This window comes from Montipora capricornis, chromosome 2 (assembly GCF_036669925.1).
Source record: "Montipora capricornis isolate CH-2021 chromosome 2, ASM3666992v2, whole genome shotgun sequence".
Classification (NCBI taxonomy): domain Eukaryota; kingdom Metazoa; phylum Cnidaria; class Anthozoa; order Scleractinia; family Acroporidae; genus Montipora; species Montipora capricornis.
The window spans coordinates 1,342,829-1,366,442 of NC_090884.1; the positions used below are offsets into that span (position 1 = coordinate 1,342,829).

The 23,614-nt window shown below is 39.6% G+C and overlaps 1 protein-coding gene across 12 annotated transcripts; it reads left to right on the forward strand.

Annotated features, from left to right (window-relative positions):
- Positions 1-8,504: 8,504 nt before the first annotated feature.
- LOC138038313 (COUP transcription factor 2-like) lies at positions 8,505-21,697 on the forward strand. 12 transcript variants are annotated; one of them, XM_068884106.1, is made up of 5 exons: positions 8,505-8,720; positions 8,859-9,052; positions 19,563-19,882; positions 20,018-20,554; positions 20,794-21,697. In XM_068884106.1, the coding sequence occupies exons 3-5, from the start codon at positions 19,582-19,584 to the stop codon at positions 21,066-21,068; spliced, it is 1,113 nt and encodes a 370-aa protein (XP_068740207.1). In that variant the 5' UTR covers positions 8,505-8,720; positions 8,859-9,052; positions 19,563-19,581; the 3' UTR covers positions 21,069-21,697. The 12 variants fall into 12 exon arrangements, with proteins under 12 accessions (XP_068740207.1, XP_068740213.1, XP_068740205.1 ...); XM_068884112.1 differs by having other exon boundaries at positions 8,638-9,052; positions 19,563-19,876; XM_068884104.1 differs by lacking the exons at positions 8,505-8,720; positions 8,859-9,052 and adding an exon at positions 9,184-9,510 and having other exon boundaries at positions 19,563-19,876.
- The last annotated feature ends 1,917 nt before the right edge of the window (positions 21,698-23,614 follow it).

A 23,614-nucleotide genomic window follows, 5' to 3' on the forward strand; every position in this document is an offset into this window, starting at 1 on the left:
TTAAAACCACACATATAATTCACCATAACCAGCTGCTGTTCACCAAATTTGGAAAGAAACTTCGTCATATTGAATTAATGACGTCAAAAGTGCAGCCCGCTGCAAATTATTGAACCGATGGCTGCGAGTAGGTTTAGAAGTTTAAGTGAAGAAAATATTTTGAATGAATAATAAAGCAATTATTGAATTCGGCTTTCATAGAATATGAAGAATTCTGCAGATCTCGGAGAATGTTATCCACCTCGGCCTTCGGCCTTGGTGGATAACACCCTCCTTGACCTTCAGAATTCTTCATATCCTACTCAGCCTCATTCAATAATTGCTAAGTATTGCATCTTGAAGGGAATGGTAGTCATTGTTGTTGAAATGATCATCTCATACCTCTCTGTCATTTGGAAAATACTCTTTCACACTTATCAAGTTAACATTATTATCACCATGTGCCATTTTTTTTTATGATACCCACGAAAGGACTAGATAAAATCAAGTACAGTAGCTTTTTCTTTTCGGTACACTTAAAAGATTGAACTAAAGACTAAAGATCTAAAGACTATTTTCATTTTTCACCCTGTAAGCACTGTTAAACATTCAAGTACATTTCCTGATTAGAAGTCTGTTATAAACCTTCATTTTGATTCATTGCTTGATCAATTTGGATGACCAGAGCAGCCAGTGTATTCTACGTACTGTCTGTCACCTCCAATAGGCCAGCAAATAATTATATAATTTAAAATATTGACTTAAAGTATGCAACCTTGCAAAATATCATAGCCATGTAGTTTAATTAGCTGAAGATGTTATACATGCTGGAAGGATTTGTATGGAAGAAATACTCTGGCCTCCAATCATGCTTTAAAAGTGCTTTGCATAAAAGCCTAAATCTAGTTAGCCTGCATCACAAACAGACTAAACCACCGGTATAGTCACAAGTATAGTTTCACTGTGAAATGTTCCCCTGCAGTTTGCAGATCGGAAAATTTCCAACACTGTTAATTTATCCTAAATTATGCTTATTCTCTCTTAAAGGTTAAGAATCCAATTTGCTTTTAAGTGAAGATACTGAATTGTAGAGACTTTAAAAATGTTCATAAAATTTCAACGCTTAGTTGTATAATTATTTGAAAATTTGTATGTGGGCTTTGGTTTGATTTCCAAAATGCATACAGTTCCAGCTAAAAGTTATTAGTTATTGGCCATGTGACCAAATGGTCTGTCTAAACAAACTAATTTCTTTTTTTTTTTCCTTTGGCTTTGCATGACTCACAGTACCTATAAGAAAGTAATTTTGTTAGTTTATGCTTGCTCAGAAAGTGGAATGGTAGATTTGAATGTGATGTTTTTATACGACCTACAATAGTTAGCATGATTGAGGGAAAATCATATATTTTTTATCATCGATTTGATTAGCCCTTCATGCAAATACTGACCATGTTGGCTTCTATCAGAAAAAGGTAAATCTTAAATAATTTAACCCATCGACCCCTGAGAGTGTCACTTCCTAGATTTCACTCTGTATAATGCCACCCGCGTGTGTGTATACTTGTTATATTTTCTGGCGAGACTTTTTTACTTTAGCCGTGACTCTTGTTTTTATTTGTGTCAGTGGCGCGAGTTTATTTTTACTTGGCGTGAATTTTTTATCTGGCGTGTCTTTTATGCCAGCGCCTGGGTACGGACCTTATTTATTACTTATTATAGTGTAATGAATATTGTAAGTAAGAATCCTATAAACCCTTGTATACCCTACGTAACGAAGGCAAGCTATATTGTAGAGGAGAACGAGATCTTAAGTGGCATGGCAGTTGCCAACTCGACTGAGAAAAATGATCTGCAGCAGAACGTGTCTTGACATAATGAGGAGCAATAGCTGAAACAACTTGGAATACAATGTTTATCACCGCTGTTTGTGTTATTTTCTTAATCAAGCTAAGAAGGCCTAAGAACAAGGGTAGAAAACGTTTGTTTTGTCCCACCGAAACTCATTCCCAAACATTTCAACTTGAGGCTCGGGGTACGAGACCATTACGGCCAATATGGCCGCCACGCGAATAGGGTCCCCCGGGGAGGAAGGGGGGGGGGGGGGACTCCCATATGAAACAGAAGGGGATGCTCGTCGTCTCGCTTAGGGGTGTAAATTTGGTTTTTGGTCTCGCTTAGGGTGTTCCGGGCAAAGCGACAATATTTTAAGCTGCCAAGGTCAAAATTTGCTTAAGCCACGCCCAGATTGGTCTCCTTTAGAGGTCACAAAAAGCTTGAGCCACGCCCAGATGGTCTCCTTTAGGGGTTAAATTCAAAAATTCCGACGAGCATCCCCGTCTGTTCCATATGGGAGTCCCCCCCGCCCGGGTAGGGTCCATTGATCACAGTCTGTAAAGTTTCTTGTTTTTGCATCCGGAATTCAGATTTAATTTTCTCAAAGCGTGAAGCGGGCCTTGCAAGACCTTCCTATCCAGATTAAATGAAGGAACTCTCGAGTAATGGACCGCACCTCCATGTACTCGGGAATTCGACTCTTCGTCTATCCGTATAAATCAACCTTCCATTGTCACTCTGGGTAGCAAGTTGTTGACCAGTGCAGTCATAAACGAACAAGAGTAGCACGCCCCAGCCACCTTTGTCGTCAAAGAAAGTAATAAAACGATGAAATGATATATAAAATGGATCATATATGAACTGCGGATATAAAATCAAGTGAAGCTATGATCCTCGCAGTTATGAACGCAATTGCAAAAATTGCGTTCATAACTGCGAGGATCATAGCTCCCCTTGATTTCATATCCGCAGTTCATATATAATCCATTTCATATATCATTTCATCGTTGATTCATTCCTCATGGGAACATTAGACCCCACAAATGACCATCTTCCAACGTCAGCGACTTCATAGCGCAGTTGGTTAGAGCATCGCACCGGTTTCGCGAGCTCACGGGTTCAAACCCCGTTGAAGTTCTGAGTTTTTCAGGCTTCTTTACGCAATTGCAAAAATTGCGTTCATAACTGCGAAGATAGCTTCACTTAAGTAATAAACAGTAGAAAAATTTAAAATAATTAAGTGTATAATTTACGACCTTGCTTGGTCCGAATAACTGGCCTTACGGCGGGTGAATACCACAATAATTTTTATTTAATAGAACGGAGAAATACTGAAGAAAATAGCTAAATCTTGTTAAGTTGCACTCCTAGAAAAAGGCCATGAAGTATCTGAAGGTGGTGCCGAGTTAGTTTATTTCAAAGCAAATTAGGTACACACAATTTTGAATTAGGAAGAGAAAATCTATCTAAACAAAATTTATAGGATTGGAAAAAAGATCAGTACAAAAATATCGACAGAAAATAATGTACAGGCAGGTACAGGTTGATGTTTTTTAAAAAAGGACTAGTTAATACAGTTCATTATAACTGTTAACAGCGGATTTAAAAAGGGTAACTTTCCAGTTTATCTTTTCTGCGTTGCACTCAACCAAAGGGAGTACAATTTTACTGGCTGCATTGGCTAGGACTAGTCGTAAGTTTGGAACAAGCGTTGGCAAAGAACGATGGTAGAGCGCCTGATAATTCTACCGCCGCCAATCATAATCCTTCTACACAGATTATCCATCTCTTTGCTCGCACTTATTCACTTATAAAAATATAAAGTAACTTCATTTAACGTTGGTGCCCCCCATACCCTCCTCCCCCTGCCATTGCTCCGTTTTACGGGTATTTAAAGCTATAGCTACACGGATCAGAAAAAAGTAGAAACAGACGTTGTAGTCACCGGGGATGGAACTGGAGAGCTCTTGCTCTAAAAGCCGCGCACTAACTAACCAAGTGAGCTACGCCTGGTCCTGTGTAGTGCACAAACTAGATATATTTGCCTAAGCTCTTAACTGACGGACCATTTCAGTCGCCGTTTAAACTGAAGTACTTTCCCCTGATCTTTTCAGAATTTTTTCCTCTGTCACTGTGGGGAAATAAAATAACGTGTGGGCTCACTTCCATTAGTAGGGCTAATGCCCACATGGATTACATGGGGGAGGGAAATTAATTCTGTTGAAATATAGGTGCTAAAAAGATGCCCCTTCCAAATACATGCAGCAGTTTGACAAGTTTTTAATTGCCTTTCTCATTGCTGAGTTTATCAAGAATAACACTACATAGTTTGGACATTAATGACATGAATATACCGCCATATTGCATTCGGTAATGTATCAACAAAGTCAAAAATAAAGGAATGTGTACGTTGAGCAGTAAGACGCCCTTCTGGTATTGCTGTGGCTGTCCTTTGATGCATTGGCTGCTAAAAAAAATAAGATGAATCGTTGATCTGAATTGCAGTCGTTACTAACAATACAAAACAATACAATGCTTAATTAATTGACCAAAACCAAAACGGGCTCTTCAGGGCCAATGAAACACAATCAATGAAACAACAGAACACAACAACTACGCTTGATTTGCTACACTAGCTATGCTTGCTACGACGTGTACACTTGCTACGATTGCTACGCTTGCTACATGTGCTACACTTGGTATGCTTCCTACATTTGCTAAGCTTGATTTGCTACACTTGCTACGCTTGCTACGACGTCTACACTTGCTACATTTGCTATGATTGCTACGCTTGCTACACTACATGTGCTACAACTGATATGCTTGCTACCTTTGCTACATTTGCTACGCTTGCTACATGTTTGCTACACTACATGTTCTACACTTGATATGTTTGCTACCTTTGCTACATTTGCTACGCTTGCTACATGTTTGCTACACTACATGTGCTACACTTGATATGTTTGCTACATTTGCTACATGTTTGCTACACTACATGTGCTACACTTGATAGGCTTGCTACATTTGCTACATTTGCTACGCTTGCTACATGTTTGCTACACTACATGTGCTACACTTGATATGTTTGCTACATTTGCTACATGTTTGCTACACTACATGTGCTACACTTGATAGGCTTGCTACATTTGCTACATTTGCTACGCTTGCTACATGTTTGCTACACTACATGTGCTACACTTGATAGGCTTGCTACATTTGCTACATGTTTGCTACACTACATGTGCTACACTTGATATGCTTGCTACATTTACTACGCTTGCTACATGTTTGCTACACTACATGTGCTACACTTGATAGGCTTGCTACATTTGCTACGCTTGCTACGCTTGATACATGTTTGCTACACTACATGTGCTACACTTGATAGGCTTGCTGCATTTGCTACATGTTTGCTACACTACATGTGCTACACTTGATATGCTTGCTACATTTGCTACGCTTGCTACATGTTTGCTACACTACATGTGCTACACTTGATAGGCTTCCTACATTTGCTACGCTTGCTACGCTTGATACATGTTTGCTACACTACATGTGCTACACTTGATATGCTTGCTACATTTGCTACATGTTTGTTACGCTACATGTGCTACACTTGATATGTTTGCGACACTTGATATGCTTGCTACATGTACTACACTTGCTACACTACATGTGCTACACTTGAAATTCTTGCTACGCTTGCTGCTACTCTTGCCATGCTTGCTACATGTCTACACAGTGTCTGGGAGTGCTCCACTACATTTAGAAGGCAAATGAAGCAACTGTGAGAACAAGCTATTACACGTGTTACGTTTCCGACACGTTTTCATGTCATACTCCTTTTTCACTTGCTGTACTTATTGGTGTTCTTGGCATTGCATTTCTACATTGTTTATCACTCACGAGATATAGCTTGAACAAAAGAAATCCCTAAAATGTAATCAACCAATCACAGACCCTGTTCACCAAGGTGCTGTTTGACTCCCATTTTGGCGTTACGCCTACGCCTGCGCAATGGTGTTCATGACAAGAATCTTGTCATTCGAAAACGGATTATCCCAGAGTCTCTCGTAACCCGACCCGCTGGTCAAGGGGAACGAAGACTCTGGGAACGAGATTGTATGAAATGAGAATCGGGCATCTTCCCTTGTCATGGAATGGCAGGGTTACCCAGAATTCTTTTTGGGCATGAACCAGGCAACTTGAGGAGCACGAGACTGGCGCGCGGCCGGAGGAAAAAGTGAGAAGGAAATTTCTAGCCAGATACTAAGGAGTAGCCCTGGTGTGTACTCATTCCAAGCTCATTCCATAATTTAGCAGCAAGAAATCGTGTAGAATGTTTCCGTGAGGTGTAGTATTGACGGAAGGTATTTGCAGTTCACAGTTGTTGCCTCTTAGGTTATTAATATTGTTTCTTAATTGAATTAGCGAAGATACATAGCCAGGCATAGTCCCAAGAAGGGATTTGTGAACCACAAATAGTAAGTATATCAAGTAGCCTTCCATCTTTGAGGCTGACCAAGTCCAAGAGCATCATATATGAACTACAGTTATCGTTCAGAATAATTCTAAGAGCATACTTATTGAGACGTTCCAGCACTACTATTTAAGTTCTAGCACTACAAAAATGCCATATTGTGTTACAGTGTTGAAAGTATGGTATAATAAAAGCCTTGTAGAGTTGCACCTTACTTACTTACTTACTTACTTACTTACTTACTTACTTACTTACTTACTTACTTACTTACTTACTTACTTACTTACTTACTTACTTACTTACTTACTTACTTACTTACTTACTTACTTACTTAATTACTTTCTTACTTATCCTCATCGGACACATGAGGACTCTTAAGGCCGGAGAGTGGCACCTTAGTCATGTCTAAATCGCTTAATGCCACTTGTATTTGATTGTGTACCCTGGCACATATGTTAGTTATACTGTGTTTCGAAAATAATAATTTGTTATCCAAATTTACACCAAGCAAGTCTGTGCTCTCCTTCTTCAATAGCTACATTTCCGATTTTGAAGCCAAATTCGTAATTCTTCTTGCCAAGTATCATGGCTTGATTTTTTTCTGGTTTTGCCTTCAGACCATTCAGTGCATATCAGTTGACCATTGTAGCCAGTGAAGTTGAGGTTTTAAACCTTTGCAAAAACCGTGGACGATTAGTCTTGCTCAGCGTTCGATCAGAGAAGATCGTAATCAATCAAAATTGATTTTAAAATATTTATGAAAGTCAAGTAGACTATTGCACGACTGATAAAACAACACGAAAATGTGTATTTATACATTTTCGCGTTGTTTTATCAGTCGTGCAATAGTCTCCTTGAATTTCATAAACATTGTAGCCAGTTCACTTTCAATCAGTTTTTTCATTAAGTATATCAAGATCTTGGCCAGAAGCATGAATCTGTTGATCATCCGCATAGATATTTAACTGGGCTTGCTTCACAAAATAGAAAATGTCATTTATAAAGATATTCAAAACAAGGGGGCCCAGAACAGTTCCTTGAGGAATTCCTCTAGATAGGTCCATCCAGGTGAAAAACATGCCACCAATCTGCAGTCGCTGTTGCCGTCCATGCAGTTAGTCTTAATTTGAGTAGGGCAACTGCTACTTTGTTTAGTAGGCCATAGGCTTCAAGTTTTGCTAGTAAAAGCTTGTGTGGCAAGCTGTCAAAAGCCTTTGAGAGGTCAATTGATATGACTGCAACCATGAGATCTTTGTCCAGACAGTCTTTGTAGTCTTCAACTTGGAGGAGAAATGCTGTCTGACAACTGTAGTGCTTGCGTTAGGTTAAGCAGACAGTTTGTCGGCAAGGATGTTGTTAAAATAAGAATTTAGTTGTTTGCAGTGTAGTATTGATCGCTGGTAATATTGAAATAGGCCTGTAATTAGATTTAGAAAGCTCATCATCTTTTGAAAACTGGTGTAACTTGACCCTTTTCCAGCTATGGGGAGACAGCGGCCCTGGGAAATTGCTGTTTTTGCTCACTAAATATGCAAATTTCTGACGCTCTCGTTGCTGTGGCCTTTGTCGTTGCTTAGGCTCCCTAATTGGCACGAGTAGTAACCTTAAACTGAGAAAGGTGCAAGACGGTGCAGAGTACTGAACGTAACCGAATGGTAACAATTTTGGCTCCAGTCCCTTTTGGTTGTAAATACCTCTCAAATCAGGCAAGAGACAAGACAGTGTTGCTCTCACGGAGTCCATGTCGCCGTAGGTCTTTCAAAAAGTCTTTATTAAGTCGTCTCAGTATCTGCTTTATGCCTTGAGAGTGTTTCCTTGCCACAAGTTCTATTAACCCCGGAGTCATTTTATTCTTATCACAACGTTTTCTTCAGGTTTTTTTTTTATCTTAGCACGGCTTGTGCTAAATTCCCTGTCACTTCATAATCTAGAGCAATATTAATTTGTTGGCCAAACTACCGTACGTATCGCTTTAGATTTCTTAAAGAAAATTGTGTTATGCAGCAAACGAATGAAAATAAGAAGTTCATCATTACTAGTCGTCAATGGCGGAAACTCGGCGGCAGCATATAAAGTTCATGTTCCACTTCTTCTCAAGTCAAAACCAACATTTTTCAAATTCCTATTCTACCTGGTCCATCATTGGCAAACAATGTAGCATTCTTTAGCCCTACGTATGTTGAACTTCACTGTGGACTAAATCAGCTGGTCTACTGCATACTGAACGCGTGGGATGAAAGTTAAAGGTCCAGGGTCCACTCCAGAGTGTAATTTTTTAGCATTAATTTACAAAATTTTCGTCAAGCATTTTCCCAGCTTGATCCTTGTATATGCGTTGAAAAATCAGTGTATTAGTTAGCGAAAGTTCTAAGTCAAGTGTCTGTTTGTCTCTGCCGCCACAGATGTCAGACAGCGCTCACTAGGAGAGGTGCATGGATGCAAACCAGCTCTTCTTCTGTTCACTACACACTGCATCGTCTATGAAAACCTCGATTTAATGGTGGTCGGACTTTAAGATATAGATTTCTAATACGAATTACTTTATTTGTTAATTTCTTCGTTGTAGATTTTTTTGAAGCGGATATTGCTTTCTCCCAGCGCGTGTCCAGTGTTATTTCCGTCTGTCACGAGACTCATCCTGTCCAGATCACATTACAATTTTGATCTGAGCGTCCCTTGACTTCTCCTGGCGAGAATCCGTACTTGACCGAGGAAAACAACCGCAAAAACCGTGGCGCAGGAAACAAACACCTCTTTAAGGTAATTTGTAAAGGTTTATTGTATCACTTTTAATTTAGTGAGAAGGATATCTACAACTGTTGCTTAGTTCGTTGATCCCGATCATGTGTAATTCTGACACTAAAATTAGAACTATCCTTAGTGCCCTACAGGTCATATAAAGCAGTGAAAGAAACATATAACAATTAAGTCTTGGGTTAATGACCGAAAAACCTCAAACATCGATCTTTGGAGCAAAGAAGCAAATGCCTGTTTCAGCGCTTCGCTTGTTCATTGCTTTCATCAAATAGGCGTTGTGCCATTTTGCATATAATTCATACCGCATGTCTGATGCGTGGGCGATTACTCCGATTTCTTAGTTTCTGCATATCAGACTCCGTTTACTCTACGCTTAGCTCACTGGCAGGGTGGATTCAGTGTTTGAGGGCATTTATTTCCAGTCATTCTTCTTTTAAAGTCATTCAACTGATTTCGTACAGGTGAGGCATAACTTGAACTCAAATATATCGAATGCACGCCTGCACCACACTTCTGTTTTAAAGTTGCCGTTCCTCACGTGTTTTCGGTGAGAAGTCAAACACGAATCCACATGGAGTGCTCCTAAGATGGAAATTATGTAATTCGCAAAGACTACTTGATACATAGTACCGGTCAGACGAACGGCAGATGATCATCAAATCAATATTCGGAGGTTAATTGTTTTTGCACTGATCTGTTCAGTGAATTATATAATTGAGGCCGGTGTGAGGGGTCGTTTTGGATTACAAAGCATTTAGAATTCCGAAATATTTAGAACTTTGCGTTAGATAGTAAAACCTGATTTGACAGTGCCAGATTTATGTCGATGAATGTCACAGAGGTGTGTGAAAAGAAGATAACTTGGAGTCGGATCGCATTACTCAAATTTGTCCAATCTCTCTTTTCATCTGCAATGTAACACCGATTTATTCTAGAGACTTCCGCTTTTCTCTTTGCCCCACCGACAAGAAATACATAACGATTGCTGACAACTGAATGCGACAATTTGTAATCATATTCGTAAAACGATAATAGCTCAGGAAGGGACAATGAGGATTGTGTAACTTGGTTGTCAAAGTATTTATGGTATAGCTGACGCTTCGGCTTGTCTGAGATTTCACAGACGAATATAAGATTTTAAGACTCTATACCAAGGTGCACTGCGCGCTTTTCACAGGAGATTACCCAAGGTACCCAAGCTTTGATTTTCGTTCTCTGCTAAATCACTATGCGTGCAAAAATTTCAGCTCAGTGCGTTGATTGGCTGAGAGCACATTAATAATCCCAAACAGAGTGCAGAAAAGGAAAATTATGTTAGTGCAGAAAGTTGAAATTAGTGCAGTAAAGGTGAAATTTTTGCATTGATAGCCAATCAAATGACAGCCCTAGAAAGTGCAATTCATGGCGCAATTTCTCCGTGGTTGCGTGACACGCGTGCGTTGCTTCTGCTAAACCATTTCGAATTTTTTCATGTATATTGTAAATAAGTAATCACATGATTTTTCTCGTGCAATTGGAATAAATAAGTAATTGCAATTTTTTTTCAAAGGCTACAAATTGCAATCGCGTGCGTCTTTGAAATAATTTAATCGTGCTGAAGTATTGCACTCAAAATAATGCGGTTACCTATACAAATCATTATAATCATTATTGTTTTTCATCAGACTTAAGTAATTTTGTAATAGGTCAGTTATTTTTGAAAACTGATCGGGAAGTCGTGCTTATTTGCAAAGGTCGTAGCCGCAGACATTGTTCTGGTCCGTGACAAAATCTTTCCTCCAAAGATTGCATTACGTGCTAAAAAAGACGAACTCCGATCAGCGCTCCCCTTTATTCACTGCAAAAAATCAAAACTTTATTTAAAGTGGGCTATACACTTAGCTACTAGCTAGCTTTCAGGTATGCCGCTAAATACTAAGCAATCATATAAATAACTGTACAAAAACCCTAAAATATCTATTACATCTATTTGCACTGTGCACGAGCCATCCTATCGTTTATTCCCTGGTTTTCACGCATGCGGGTATCATTAAACGAAAGGGCGCAAAGTATCTTGGGAAAAAGTGTCCTTGTTGTTGAAGTTATGTTACATAAGACGAGTGGGGAATGGAAAAAAGAGTAAGAGAAGCCCAAAGATAAAACGTGATGATCGTTTTACGTTTTATCAGATTTGCTTGGCGTCTGTCTCTGGTCTTGCTCTTTTCATTTAGTGTTTAGTGTTGCCCTCTGAGTGGAGATATTCCCATTCATTTACAATAGGATTTTAGAAGCAAATAGTTGAATCGAAACTGGACTGGTAAGTGCAGTTAAAATGGCTAAATTAGACGATACAATTAGACAATTCAACGGATACTAGTTGAGTGTTTCACCGATCTTTCACAGTGTGTGCGCGCACAACGATGACCTGTTGTAAGAGCTCGGCTGGTTTAAGGAGGTCCAATTCAAAAAACCGCGTCAAGGTGCAAGATCTCCAGAAGGCCATTTCATTTATCTTGTGTCAGATCAGGATCAGGGTGTAAATCATTTGCTTTAACCCTTATCATTTTTTTGCAAAGGTTGCCAAACCGGGAAAATGTCAAAAAAAAATTGACCATGTGGTACAAACGAGACCAAATAACCACCATGAGCTGTGTAAAGTATTCTATTAACTCTTTTGGGGTTTTTTTTATTGAATTGTTTTACACAGTTTGAACTCTAGTAATGTGTATTTCAAGCCCGGGCGAAGTTTATCATCATCTTCGAGTCAAGTGAAGGCCGTTCAGTGCTATTTGTTTATGTTTCTACCAGAGTGTTTTCACTTATTTTATGGTGTTGAAAGCTGACGTAACATTATCCTACAACCACAAATTGCCGGTTCTATTTTTTAGACCAGTTGGACGAAGTTGCGTGCTCACAATGTCCGAACTAATTAAGAACGATTTATTTCAGGGCGTGGTGCCTCATTTTTGAAAAAAAAAAATCATAGATGAATAGTTCCTTTTTTTGCACTGCAATCTACGCAAGCCGTTGGTTTTTTAGTTTTACGTAGAAACCGTATTCCATGCTATAGATAAGCCAACTTGCAGTCTTTCTTTTCGAAGTGCAAAGAGGTGGGACGACAAACTCATGCAGAGCCACTGTGTTTTTATGGTTCATGGAACAGATGTATGTCATTAAAGGGATGTTGAGTGTGAAGGCAGTTCAACAATTTTCCACTTGCTCTCGCATCTCACTCAACGGACTTAGATAACAGAAAGAAATTAGGTTATCTAGAACAGATTTATCGATAATACTTTTGGCCCTCGACACTTCTTCTTTCCTAAGCCAAGGTCGGCATGCGCGGTTGTCGGAGATGACACTGAAACATCTAAAAAATGTCAAAAGTTTAAATTACTTTTGTTAGATTTATTGGCAGTATGAATGAAGGATCGATTTCCAAGGTAACAATATAAACGGATTAACTGTTCATTGTGGAACAAGATTTTAATGCCCTTAAGGGAACTGCGCAACAAGAGATGGACTCGAGCTAACATTTCAGAAATAGAATTCCAGCCATCCAAAGCAGATCATACGATTTACCAGAAAATGCGAGATGCACATTCATGTGAAAATACGTGTTTTCACCAACAACAATAGGCGCCCGCTTAAAAAAATACCAACCGGTTTCCCATGCAACAACTTACAATTGATACTTTCATTTTCATGACCTTTTGTGGTCAATGGGGGTTTCCATGGATCATATTGCTCTCGTAAGTTAAAAAAAGAATTTTTGTGCTAATTTAGATAGTTCTTGACCCCAACTGATTCGTCCGACTGAACCAGGATCAAAGAAAAGAATACTTAACACTAAAAGAAAAGCAGGAATGTTAAGTAGGTTACACATGCCCTGTACTATTTCAGTCTCCTGATTTTGTGCAGAAATTTTCTGTATCAGGCTGGACGAAAATACGTGTTGTATTGCACTGATGCATGATGATTTGATTAACGGTTTTATTAAGATATTTGTCCTCAAAGCCAGTGTTTTTTTTTAACACGGGTTACAGCTTTATGTCCTCGGATAGGTTTTGCTGTAAAGGTTATTTTGCTTTGTCGCTGATCGAAATAAGTGTTAATCTTTCTTTTTTTTTTTTTTTTTTGGGGGGGGGGGGGACCGGAGCGGGCGAGTGAGGCGCGTCCCCGATTAGAATATCCGCCCCCGACCCCTTCACCAATACGCCTTCAAGGTTTTATAATTGTGGCAGGTGGAAATGAACAAACATGCTTTTAAGAATCCGTGACTAAAAGTAGGATCGTGTCAGTTGTTCGAAATACCCGACATCACTTCTACACTTTGTGGAGGCACAGTACGCGGTGGTTCAGTTGTTGACGCAACGGATTTTGTGCTCCAGGTTTGCTGGTTCGAGGCAATCGTTTTGAACTCGTTTCCTTGGGCAAGAAACTTTGCTCCACAATGTCTTAGTCCACCCAGGTGTAGATGACATCTGTAAATAGTTAGTGACAGCCAGGTTCGTTTCAGTCTCTACAAGCGTAAGATGCTCTTGGCCAATCACCAAACGTTGAAATACACATCTCAACTGATGCACTCAAACTAATGAACCAATCAGAACGCAAAGAAAATAATATATGCAGCCCTGTGACTCGCGCTGGAAACATGTGCACGCAAGTCCCAATTCGTCTTGCTTTGGGCTCCAATTAGTAGAAAATCATGTGAATATGGAGCTTGGAGCTTGTTATGCAAACAGTAACCAAAAAGGTCGAAAATCAAACTTTGTACGGCGTTTCTGTGACTCTGTCTTCCACTGGCTAAGAATATACTACTAAAGTCTGGAAATCAATCGAACCTACGGATAAGTTAAAAGCTAAGCATTAATGGCCAAGGGCGACAGAATTGATTTTACTTCGTACAGTTTCCCTTGCTTAAGAAAATAAATACGAAACATTTCAGTGAAAGGTTTCTTATCGTTTCTTATTTCTTGCTTGGTCACTGTTTTTTTCTAAAACAATATATACTAAAATAAATATTGAATCTGTTTTTCGGAACACTCAAGCCTAGAGCCAGATCATTACAGGGTATTCCTCATCCAAAATTTGTGTAAAACAAATTGAAAATCACCGAACAGTTTAAATTTTTGCCATAGATCCATTTGAAAATTTCCATTCTTGTTCTGCAACCAACTATCAAATATGTGCATTCTTCTTGTGCTATTGATTTTGCTACGAAATCTCTTTTTCACTGAGTAGTTGGTCTTTATCCTAGTAAAATGTATTTGCTTTTTCTTTATTTTGGTGCAGGCAATAGCTAAGTAAATGATTGATTATCATGGTCACAATCTCTCTTTTCACTTTATATATTCTTTCGATTTTGCACACAGCTTCTCTTAGCGCTAGACGGGTATGATCAAGATAACGAACTTTACCAACAAAAAGCCGTAAGCTGTTAAGCCGTAAATTTTCCCTGGCGTTTGAGGAGAAACAGCCATTAGCATTTATCTCGCAGGGTCTTTTAATTTTTCCCCTTTGGTTTAAAACGTGTGATGTTCAAATTTTTTTCCCTTCCATAATGGCTTACAAAAGTCTATTGATGCCAATCTCATCTCCCGGCCAACTCAGCCAAGTTAGCTAACAGGAAACCTTCTTTGGCCAATGTTATCTGTGTTTCATTTTAGAATGGTTGCACCGGTGAGTTTTTTTAAAAGTCACATCCGAAAACAAAGCATACATCACCTTTTTTTTAAGTCAACGTTTTCAGGTTTTAAGTCTTTAAACACTTACCCTCTTACCAATTTTAATTGGTATGATTAAAATGATTAGTGTAAATTTGTGTAGTCGTTTTCACAGAAGCAGATTTTTCTTCACTAGATATGAGATTGGCCGTTCTTATACTAGAGACGTATAATTTCTGAGGAACGACTTTGGGCAACTTGTGATGTGTCCAGGCTAAGTAAATCGTGTGATGCTTCTTTGAAGACGTAGTAAACGATTGAGATCGTCAAGACGAACCGAATGCGTCTCACGCCTCCCTTCAGTTCTCCTTAAAGACGAGTGAGATGCATTGAACGATTTGTATCCGCGTCCAGACGCATAATGCGTCTCTCGGCCGTCTCTGTACAAGACGAATTATATGGCGAAATAAAAGGCGCATTAAAATAAATTGCTCAAATTATGTGTCTCTAGTATTAAAACGACCATTGTTCCCAAAAACTTTGAAGTCGGTTTCTGGACGTTTCAGCTCGATCCTGTGCAATATCAGGGGGAAAGTGGACTACGGGCCTCTGTAAGAAGCTCAGTAGAGCCATTATTTTTCTTCTCCAGGACAGAATATGCCATTTAACACTTTCTACCTTAAAATTTCATGCCAATGGTTAATGTAGGCGGTTTGCGCTAATGGTTACTGTAATATATTTGCTTTCATTTAAGTGAAACTCCGCCGTCTCTACTTAGCGGTCAAAAGCTGAGGGTTTTCCGCCATCATTGATTTAAGTGAGGGCGTTCCGTTCAACAATTTGCTTACAGCAAAATCCTATAAAATTGTTCATTTTCGAAACGTGAAACACATCCTTTTTATTTTTAGTACGCTGCTTAACCAAGGGCACGTCTAAACTGTTTTTTTTATTAGAAATTTTAAGAACAGGAAGCCGTTCTTCAGCAGATCCAATCCGCTCGTTAACCGATGGTTGTTGATGATATAAAAAAATAACAGCTTATATAAGTAGCAAATATCAAGCATGAATCACAAATCCGTTGTTTCTCACAGCAAATTTGTTTTGAAGATTTGAGAACGTTTTTAAACATCTTTCTGTTTAAAAAAAGAAAGGTGGTTTGTGTCCTCAAATTTCCTGATTGGGTATCAATGATCTGGGAAGGACGACCTATGTAGTCATCTTTGACACAATTAACGCGATTCTGTCGGCCCCGTCGAAGCGATTTTAGCCAACACAACCGCTGAGTGAACCAAGGATCAGTTGGAAGGGTATCTCTGCCCACCCACCATCCAATGACTGATGAGGCCGCCGTCGGGCACAATTCAAACGTTGTTACTCTGAGCAGCTGACGTTTTCCTTTTTCTGCGTTTCTCTTCTGCGGATAAATTAATGTTAAGCTATAAAGATGCCATCTTTTTGACAATTTTTTGCTTTGGTGAACTACGTAAAATTTCCTTCAAAAAACAGATTACTAATGGCCATAAGTTTGTTTAATTTTAATACCGGACTTTCCTCTTTAAATTTAAAGGCGATTTTCAGGTCACACTTGACGTGATTCCTACAACCAGTTTTCATTACATAACGTCTGGTCACGATTCACATCGTCTGATACTGTGCTGGCAATGGTATGAGAAACTGAGAGGATTTCGTATTTAACACAAAGTCAAAAGTTAGACTCTCGTTGGAGAATTATCACGAGACAGTCTTATTAGGTTTTTTCAATGTTGTAAAACTAGAATGCTGATTCGTATCAATTACGGTGGTTGAATCTGCAAATTTATTTTCCACCTGTGGTTCATGGTGAATTCGAAGGATTGTTCCAGTGATATGAAAATAGAAACTGACATTAAGTATATTTTGAAAAGTTGTTTGTATGTAAAGGCCGCCGAAAACATAGGAAACAAAAATCCGAAACTGATGTTAAAACACTTCAGAGTTGTTCCAAGAAATTTTTTTAAGAATGATCAGAGTTGTTTCAAAATTGGTAAAACTCTTCTTTATTAAGATTACCACGAACTTTCGTTGAGGGCATACTATAGAATATTGCCTGTTTCGAGAACACCTAATTTACATCAGTTGAATTATTCATTCTATCCACGTATTTTGGAACTAATCGATTAAATTCGAGGGTGGCGCGCGGTTTTTCTATCCCCATATAATCGTTTTCTATTCCTTGGATCAATACTTTCCGTGTTTTCAAAGATAACATTCACTGTTTGTAATATTATTTTCTTAAGCAAAAGTTCAAAAATTTTCATGTTTCCTTGAAAAGTTAACGTCATAATACAAACCCGTGCCGTCGTTATTTCCCTCAATCAACACAAAAACTACAGCCTTAAATGAATCATTTGCGAGTAAATTGCTCAGATTTAACCTTAAAGAAAACAAAGTCAGTCCTGTGGTTTGTTTGTTTACATAACAGGGCTTCGGGTCACTATTCAGTACAAGGAAGTCTGCGTAAGCGAGGCCATTGCGTGGGAGTTTAGCATTCTGTCACGTTCTTGAATTGATTAGAGTCGCGCTTGACCAATGAAACTCTTTGACCCAAACTCAAGTGGTATTTCCTTCTCAGTAATCTTTGAGTAATTTTATACTCAGACTATTAAATGTTTCAACCTTTGGCATTAACTTGTTGAAAGTTCGCTTGACCCAAGTGTATTATCTTCTTCCTCTTAATCTATTATTCGTCTTGCTATATAATCACAACACAATTTCTGCGTGTGTTGGAAAGCATTTGGAAATGACAATCAGTTCAGTTCTGATTCAGCGATGCAATTCGGAAGAAGTCAGCGAGTTAGCTAAGGTAACGTCAGAATTTCTGCCATTTAATTTGTGGTATTCTTAAAACTGATGAAGCACGCCATTCGAATTGCATAATAATAATAATGATGATAATAATAGTAATAATTCATTGACCTCATCAAGTCAGTCAGCAGAGTTGAACAAAAGGACAGACGGAGTTCAATTATCACTTTCAGTCAGTCGATTCCATCAGCCATCAATTCCTAAACCTTCTCGATGCACTAAAAATACAATGTGAAAGAGAAGGCCTTCAAAATTTTCGTCCCTGTAATTTTTTCTTCGGATGTCAGCTACAATTTAACAAAAGAGAAACAAGAAGATACCACTTCCCCCCCTGAATCGTGTCAAAGTTAAATAGAATTTTGTATAAACACAATTCGTCGAGCTGTCTCGGAACTATTGTCATCAGCTTTTCGTGTTTTCGTAATAGTGCAATTTTATCCGCATGAAATGTAAGCTATTATAAGAATGCAACGTAGAGACTGTTTGTCTGGATGTACTGCAGGATCCGACTCGAAAATTACCGCGATGCGCGTGAGTTCATTGTTGTTCAGACTGTTTACTTTCGTTGCAAAAATATTGAAAGTGCCTTTTACAGGATAAAAGAGTCTATTTACTAACAAAAGTCACCAAGAGTAATCCCCTAAAGCAGTTAGTTCAGACTGTGAAATTTGCGTGACTCGCGTTAATTATATTACGAATTGGATGAGTGATAGCGGGCGGGCGGTCAGTCGAATTTAGTAAGCATCCTTGTTTTGTCGCATCTTCTCGGCATTTCTCACTGCTTAATTATGTAAATTGTCTTCGAATCATTTTCCTCCTCTATACGAACAAACGACTCAGAAAGCGATGCGTCGTTTTCTTCGATAGAGCGGTTATTTTTGTCTTAGTACATAGGCTGCGCCAACTCTTAGCACCCAGCAGCTTGTAGCATTGATCGGCGATTTAAAGTTATACATTGTCTAATGCTTGTGTAAATATTCAAGCTTGCGTGTCCTTGGGTACGTTTGAGGTACATTGAAAATTATCCACCTCAAATCTTTTGTTCCGTTATCAGGGGCTTGTCATTTAATTTAGCGTGTGATGACAGGCTGTCTTATCTTCGCATGCGGGTCAGATGAACAGTTTTCCTTCTTTCTTCTTCAAAGACCTTGGGTGAAGGGTTCACAAGGGGAGGCAGATTTTGCTATTGTATCTCCTGGCGTGACTATCAACAAAGCGAGAAACTAACTAGGAAGCTTATGCTACCAAAAAGGCGGTCTTTTGAGTACGTGTCTTCCGTTTTTGGGTTTCGTGATATCTGTTTTCGCATGCCTAGGTGTTAAATTGCTGTTTACTCAATAAAGGAGCTCACGTGTCGCCGTCATGCGAACTTCGTTTGTGCAAGCTGCCTTGATAATGTATTTTTTCCCAATCTGACTTGTAAATTTCTTTTCTGCGGACCCCACATCGCCCAGGGGCAGCTATTAAACAGCGTGAGCTACTCAAGGCTCTTTACGTAGACCTAAAATAAAACTCCTATCACTCGCGCTCAGACAAAGAAGTGTTCGTCGTAGCGTAACTGAATACTGTCGACCAATCATTTCGCCTTCGTGGCAAGTGACGGGCAGTTACGCGAAACGTTCCTTAGCCCTGGGGCTCTCTTAAAAAGAGCCCTTGAACTCAATCTTGACAGGCCTACCATATATAGAATGAGTTGCTAGGGAAACCCGACATTTCCAACAGATTATGTCAAAGTTCAGTCTTTTCAGACATGACACGAGTGCTGTTTTTACATTCAGCGCTTGTGTATGTCCTCTTTGCGGCTGCCCCTTTCAACCTACATATGCCACTTAGCTGGGACAAAAACGAGATTTTAAGTTTAGTAAGTCAATTCGCGCAGCAGAGCCTTTGTAATTCTGCGTTATTGATATCCGTCTTGTAAAAATCCTTCGCCATTGCGAAGCGACCGATCGCGGAAACGTTATCCAATTGTGCTCGCGCGCGCTCTTGAACCAACGCTAACTGTTGGATTGTAATTATATCCACAGTCTTAATTTGCCGGGTGGTATGGCCGGAGTCCCTGCTCAAACATGGTGCACGGAGAAGACAGAACCATTAGAAGAATCGACTGAGAAAAATGTGCAGCAAGTGGAATGTGCCGTTTGCGGGGATAAATCGTCAGGCAAACACTATGGAGTATTCACCTGTGAGGGGTGTAAGTCGTTCTTCAAACGGAGCGTTCGCCGTAACCTCAGCTACACTTGCCGTGCTTCACGAAATTGCCCTATAGATCAGCATCATCGAAACCAGTGCCAGTACTGCCGTTTGAGAAAATGTATCAAAGTCGGAATGAGACGCGAGGGTACGGGTGAGAAATTATCATTTAGCAATTATAAATCCGTGTGGCTCACTTTTGCCGCCGATCAATAATAGTAAGTCTTAAGTGTTCATCGCAAGTGCATGAGTAAGATGTTGAATGAACCTTTTCACCTTTTCTCGACAGCCGTTCAAAGAGGTCGAATCCCTCCAACACAAGTACCGCAGCCGAGTCCACAACACTCGGCCCTGAACGGCAATGATGTATCAAATGGGCATTCGTTTCTGTCGGGTTTTATCAGCCTGTTACTCCGAGCAGAGCCTTACCCCACCACACGATTCCAACAGGGCATGAACATGCCGTGCGGCATAATGGGCATTGAGAACATCTGTGAGCTAGCAGCGCGATTGTTGTTCAGTGCTGTCGAATGGGCTCGTAACATCCCGTTCTTTCCGGATCTAGCAGTTACAGATCAAGTGGCGCTTTTACGTTTGGTTTGGAGTGAGTTGTTTGTACTCAACGCCGCCCAATGTCCGATGCCTCTCCAAGTTGCACCACTTCTTGCGTCCGCTGGTATCCACTCGAACCATATGTCGCCAGACAGGATGGTCACCTTCATGGATAACGTTAGGATATTTCAGGAACAGATCGAGAAATATCGCAATCTTCATGTGGATGCTGCAGAATTTGCTTGCCTCAAAGCTATCGTGCTGTTTACTTCAGGTGAGCCTCCCGTAAGAAAAATCTTTTGGGCCGGGGGATGGTAATAGCTTGATGTTTGTGGAACGTCTTCATATTTTATTGATGACTCTCTGCGGGCATTGACGGCCTTTTATCTGTTTTGGTAAATTAATAGTAACATTACAGTAGAGTCAAGAGTGTGTGTTTCTCCTCCTCCGTGCTGCACAGGCGACATTACGAACGAGTTTGTAGCAATACTATGTTTAATTGTATTTTCACAGATGCGTCCGGTCTCACTGACCCCCAGTACATTGAGAGTCTTCAAGAAAAGACCCAGTGCGCTCTTGAGGAGTATACAAGAAACCAATACCCCAATCAACCTACGCGCTTTGGAAAACTGCTGTTGAGACTGCCTTCGTTGCGAAGCATCAATTCGTCCATTGTGGAACAGCTTTTCTTTGTACGTCTCGTGGGTAAGACTCCTATCGAGACACTTCTTAGGGATATGTTATTGTCCGGAACACCAACGAGCTGGCCCTACCTTCCCTGCTCGTAGAGCAGCAATTACAAAGCAGAGGATCTTACGGCGCTAAGAGCTCCACGCGAGTTCGTCCAAACTCATGCGTTCGTTCTTCAGAAGAACACTAAAGGTTTTTACTTGAACATAATTTTTTAGAAAAATACAGGCTCCAGGCCTTAAAACCTTCTATTTCTATTCTAATACATTTTAGGTAGACATTTATAACGAATTTTTGTTGCATTTGAAGAAACATACAGTATTTTATAACTATTTGCGGAGGAACTGTTCCAAGAGTGAAACAGATTAGTGACTACGAATGTACCGGCGATAGTGTTGAATGTAAATAGAGTTCCGCTTAGACGCTCTGACAAGCTTTTCGTAAAGCTCGTTGTAAGATAGGAGTTGTATAGTATAGATATTTTTACTACCTTTACTCATAAAAACCAGTAGCTTAGCTATGTGTTAAAGTATTTTTTCATTCGCTCAACTTAAAGTTTTAAGTTGCTTGATCGATGTGTGCCTCGGCCAAGACAGAAATGGTCGCTGAATTATTAGTTGCTAAAAGCAATTGAGTGAATTATTCGTTCTTGCAGTGTGTTTCCAAAAGATTTATGTCCAAGACAAACAAGATGAAATGATACAAAATTAAAGAGTCGTTTAAATAGCTTTTGATGTGTTCGCGGTTTAGTGTCGTCAAAGTTTCAACTTTGTCAGTTGGAAAATTAGAAGGTATGCTGCAGATTAATATTTAATTCACGTTATTTAGTTTGGGGGCGACTAGGTCAAGATATATCTCCTATCCAGTAAATAACAGAAACAAATCATTTATTTCCCTTTGTATTACACCTTGACAAAGACGATTGTGACAAATTGACGACCTTCACTAGGTCAGTCGGCGATAAACCGTCTTCGACGACACCTATCTGTATTCGGAAACCGCCGAAGCGAAGCTTTGCGTTTTTGATATGCGCATTTTAACCCCTATCTGTTACAAGCACCTCCACTTTCTTCATTTAAAATTTAACTGGATTAAAAGAATAATAATACAAACTGTTCAGAAAGTATCGTGCCGAGGCGTGGATGTTATTTATCGTTAAATTTACTACCAAAGTCGAAAAGGTGGCTGTGTAAACACGTTCTTGTCTCCGAAAATATTTAGGTAATTTAAACATTGTTTCCGCCGATATTTCGTCTTCCTCGATGTTTCTCTGCTACAGGTGTCCTGAACCTTGAAAGGAAGTTTCAGCGGATTCTAGTGTTGCCGTCTTTTCCAACATTAACTCTAACTTTTGTACTTAAGAAACGTAAACTGTGGCCTTGACAAGGAAGGAAACGACGTGTTGAACCGGCTGACTTTGTCTGCCGTTTTAAACAGTTCAAGATTAAAATAACTGTTTTGCTGAAAGTTGACCCTCAGTGCAATCCTGTCAATCCTGTTCGAGTCTTTCCTCGAAAAATTCGACGAGCACCGATTTTCTTCTTAGTTAGCAACGTGAACCTCAATATCTTGCTTGACAGCAAGTCCGCGACCTTTCGAAGCTAATTGTTTCGACACGGAAATTGCAGTGATCTGCGGCGCAATATTTATTTCCTAATGCAACGGTAACGTGTGTCGTCGAATGTCTCAATTATTTGATTTCAAGGTCATTGACAGAGGTGTTTCTGTGATGTCGCATCGCGCCGTTTTCTCTCATCGAATGACCTCTTGTTTGCCAGCAGAGACAGGAGGCTGAGCTTCGCTGAGCCCCGTTTGCCATTAAGAGTAGTTTCTTCGCTGAAAAGATAGCGAAAGAGTTCAAAATTTCCCTGGCCCGCCTGATGAGATTTTGGTCCCTGCCTGACGTAGCAATCCTTCAGTTTTCCTTGCGTACACTTCCTCACGCAAAATGAAAGCTATATTAACTTCAGATGAACGATCAAAGAAGGTCTTGGTTCTGCCTTTAAGCTCTGTTTTTAAGTCGGATTCAGTAGTCAAAGACAAACGTCCGATAGTTTGACCTTTGGGAGAGACTTGTTAAACATTATAACAAGAATTGAAAGTATTAACCTCGTGAACCGTTTTTTAGTTTCTATTCAGTTGCACACAATAAATAAGGAAGGAGCTGGGTATTTATGTCTTAATGGCTGGCCGAGCAAAGCAAAGCAGATCTACACATGGTGTAATTTTTCCAAGGCCTTTGAAATTTATAAACGAATCTCCACAAACGATCACATTCAATTTTTTTTCAGACGCAAGGTTGACACATTCTTTTTCCGTGTTTTCAGTTCTCATTCAAGGTAAAGAAGAATGTTTGTTCAGAGTCACTTTGCCGAACATAGCCTGCCATTCACGAGTTGCCTCGGTGCTAAAATAATCAGGGAAGACGACACAATGGAACACTATTTGCATTCAATTTTATTCAATTTTTTATCACTTCCTGTTGCTAGATTCTTTCTTCCAGCGACCTGACTAGTAATCTTGAAAATAGCGTGATAACATTTCTTTAATCTGTTAGTTTCTTTATGTTATGGTGGGGTTCCAAGTTGCAACAATACACAATATTTTCCAATGGAGCGCCCTCCGTAATCACATTACCTAACTA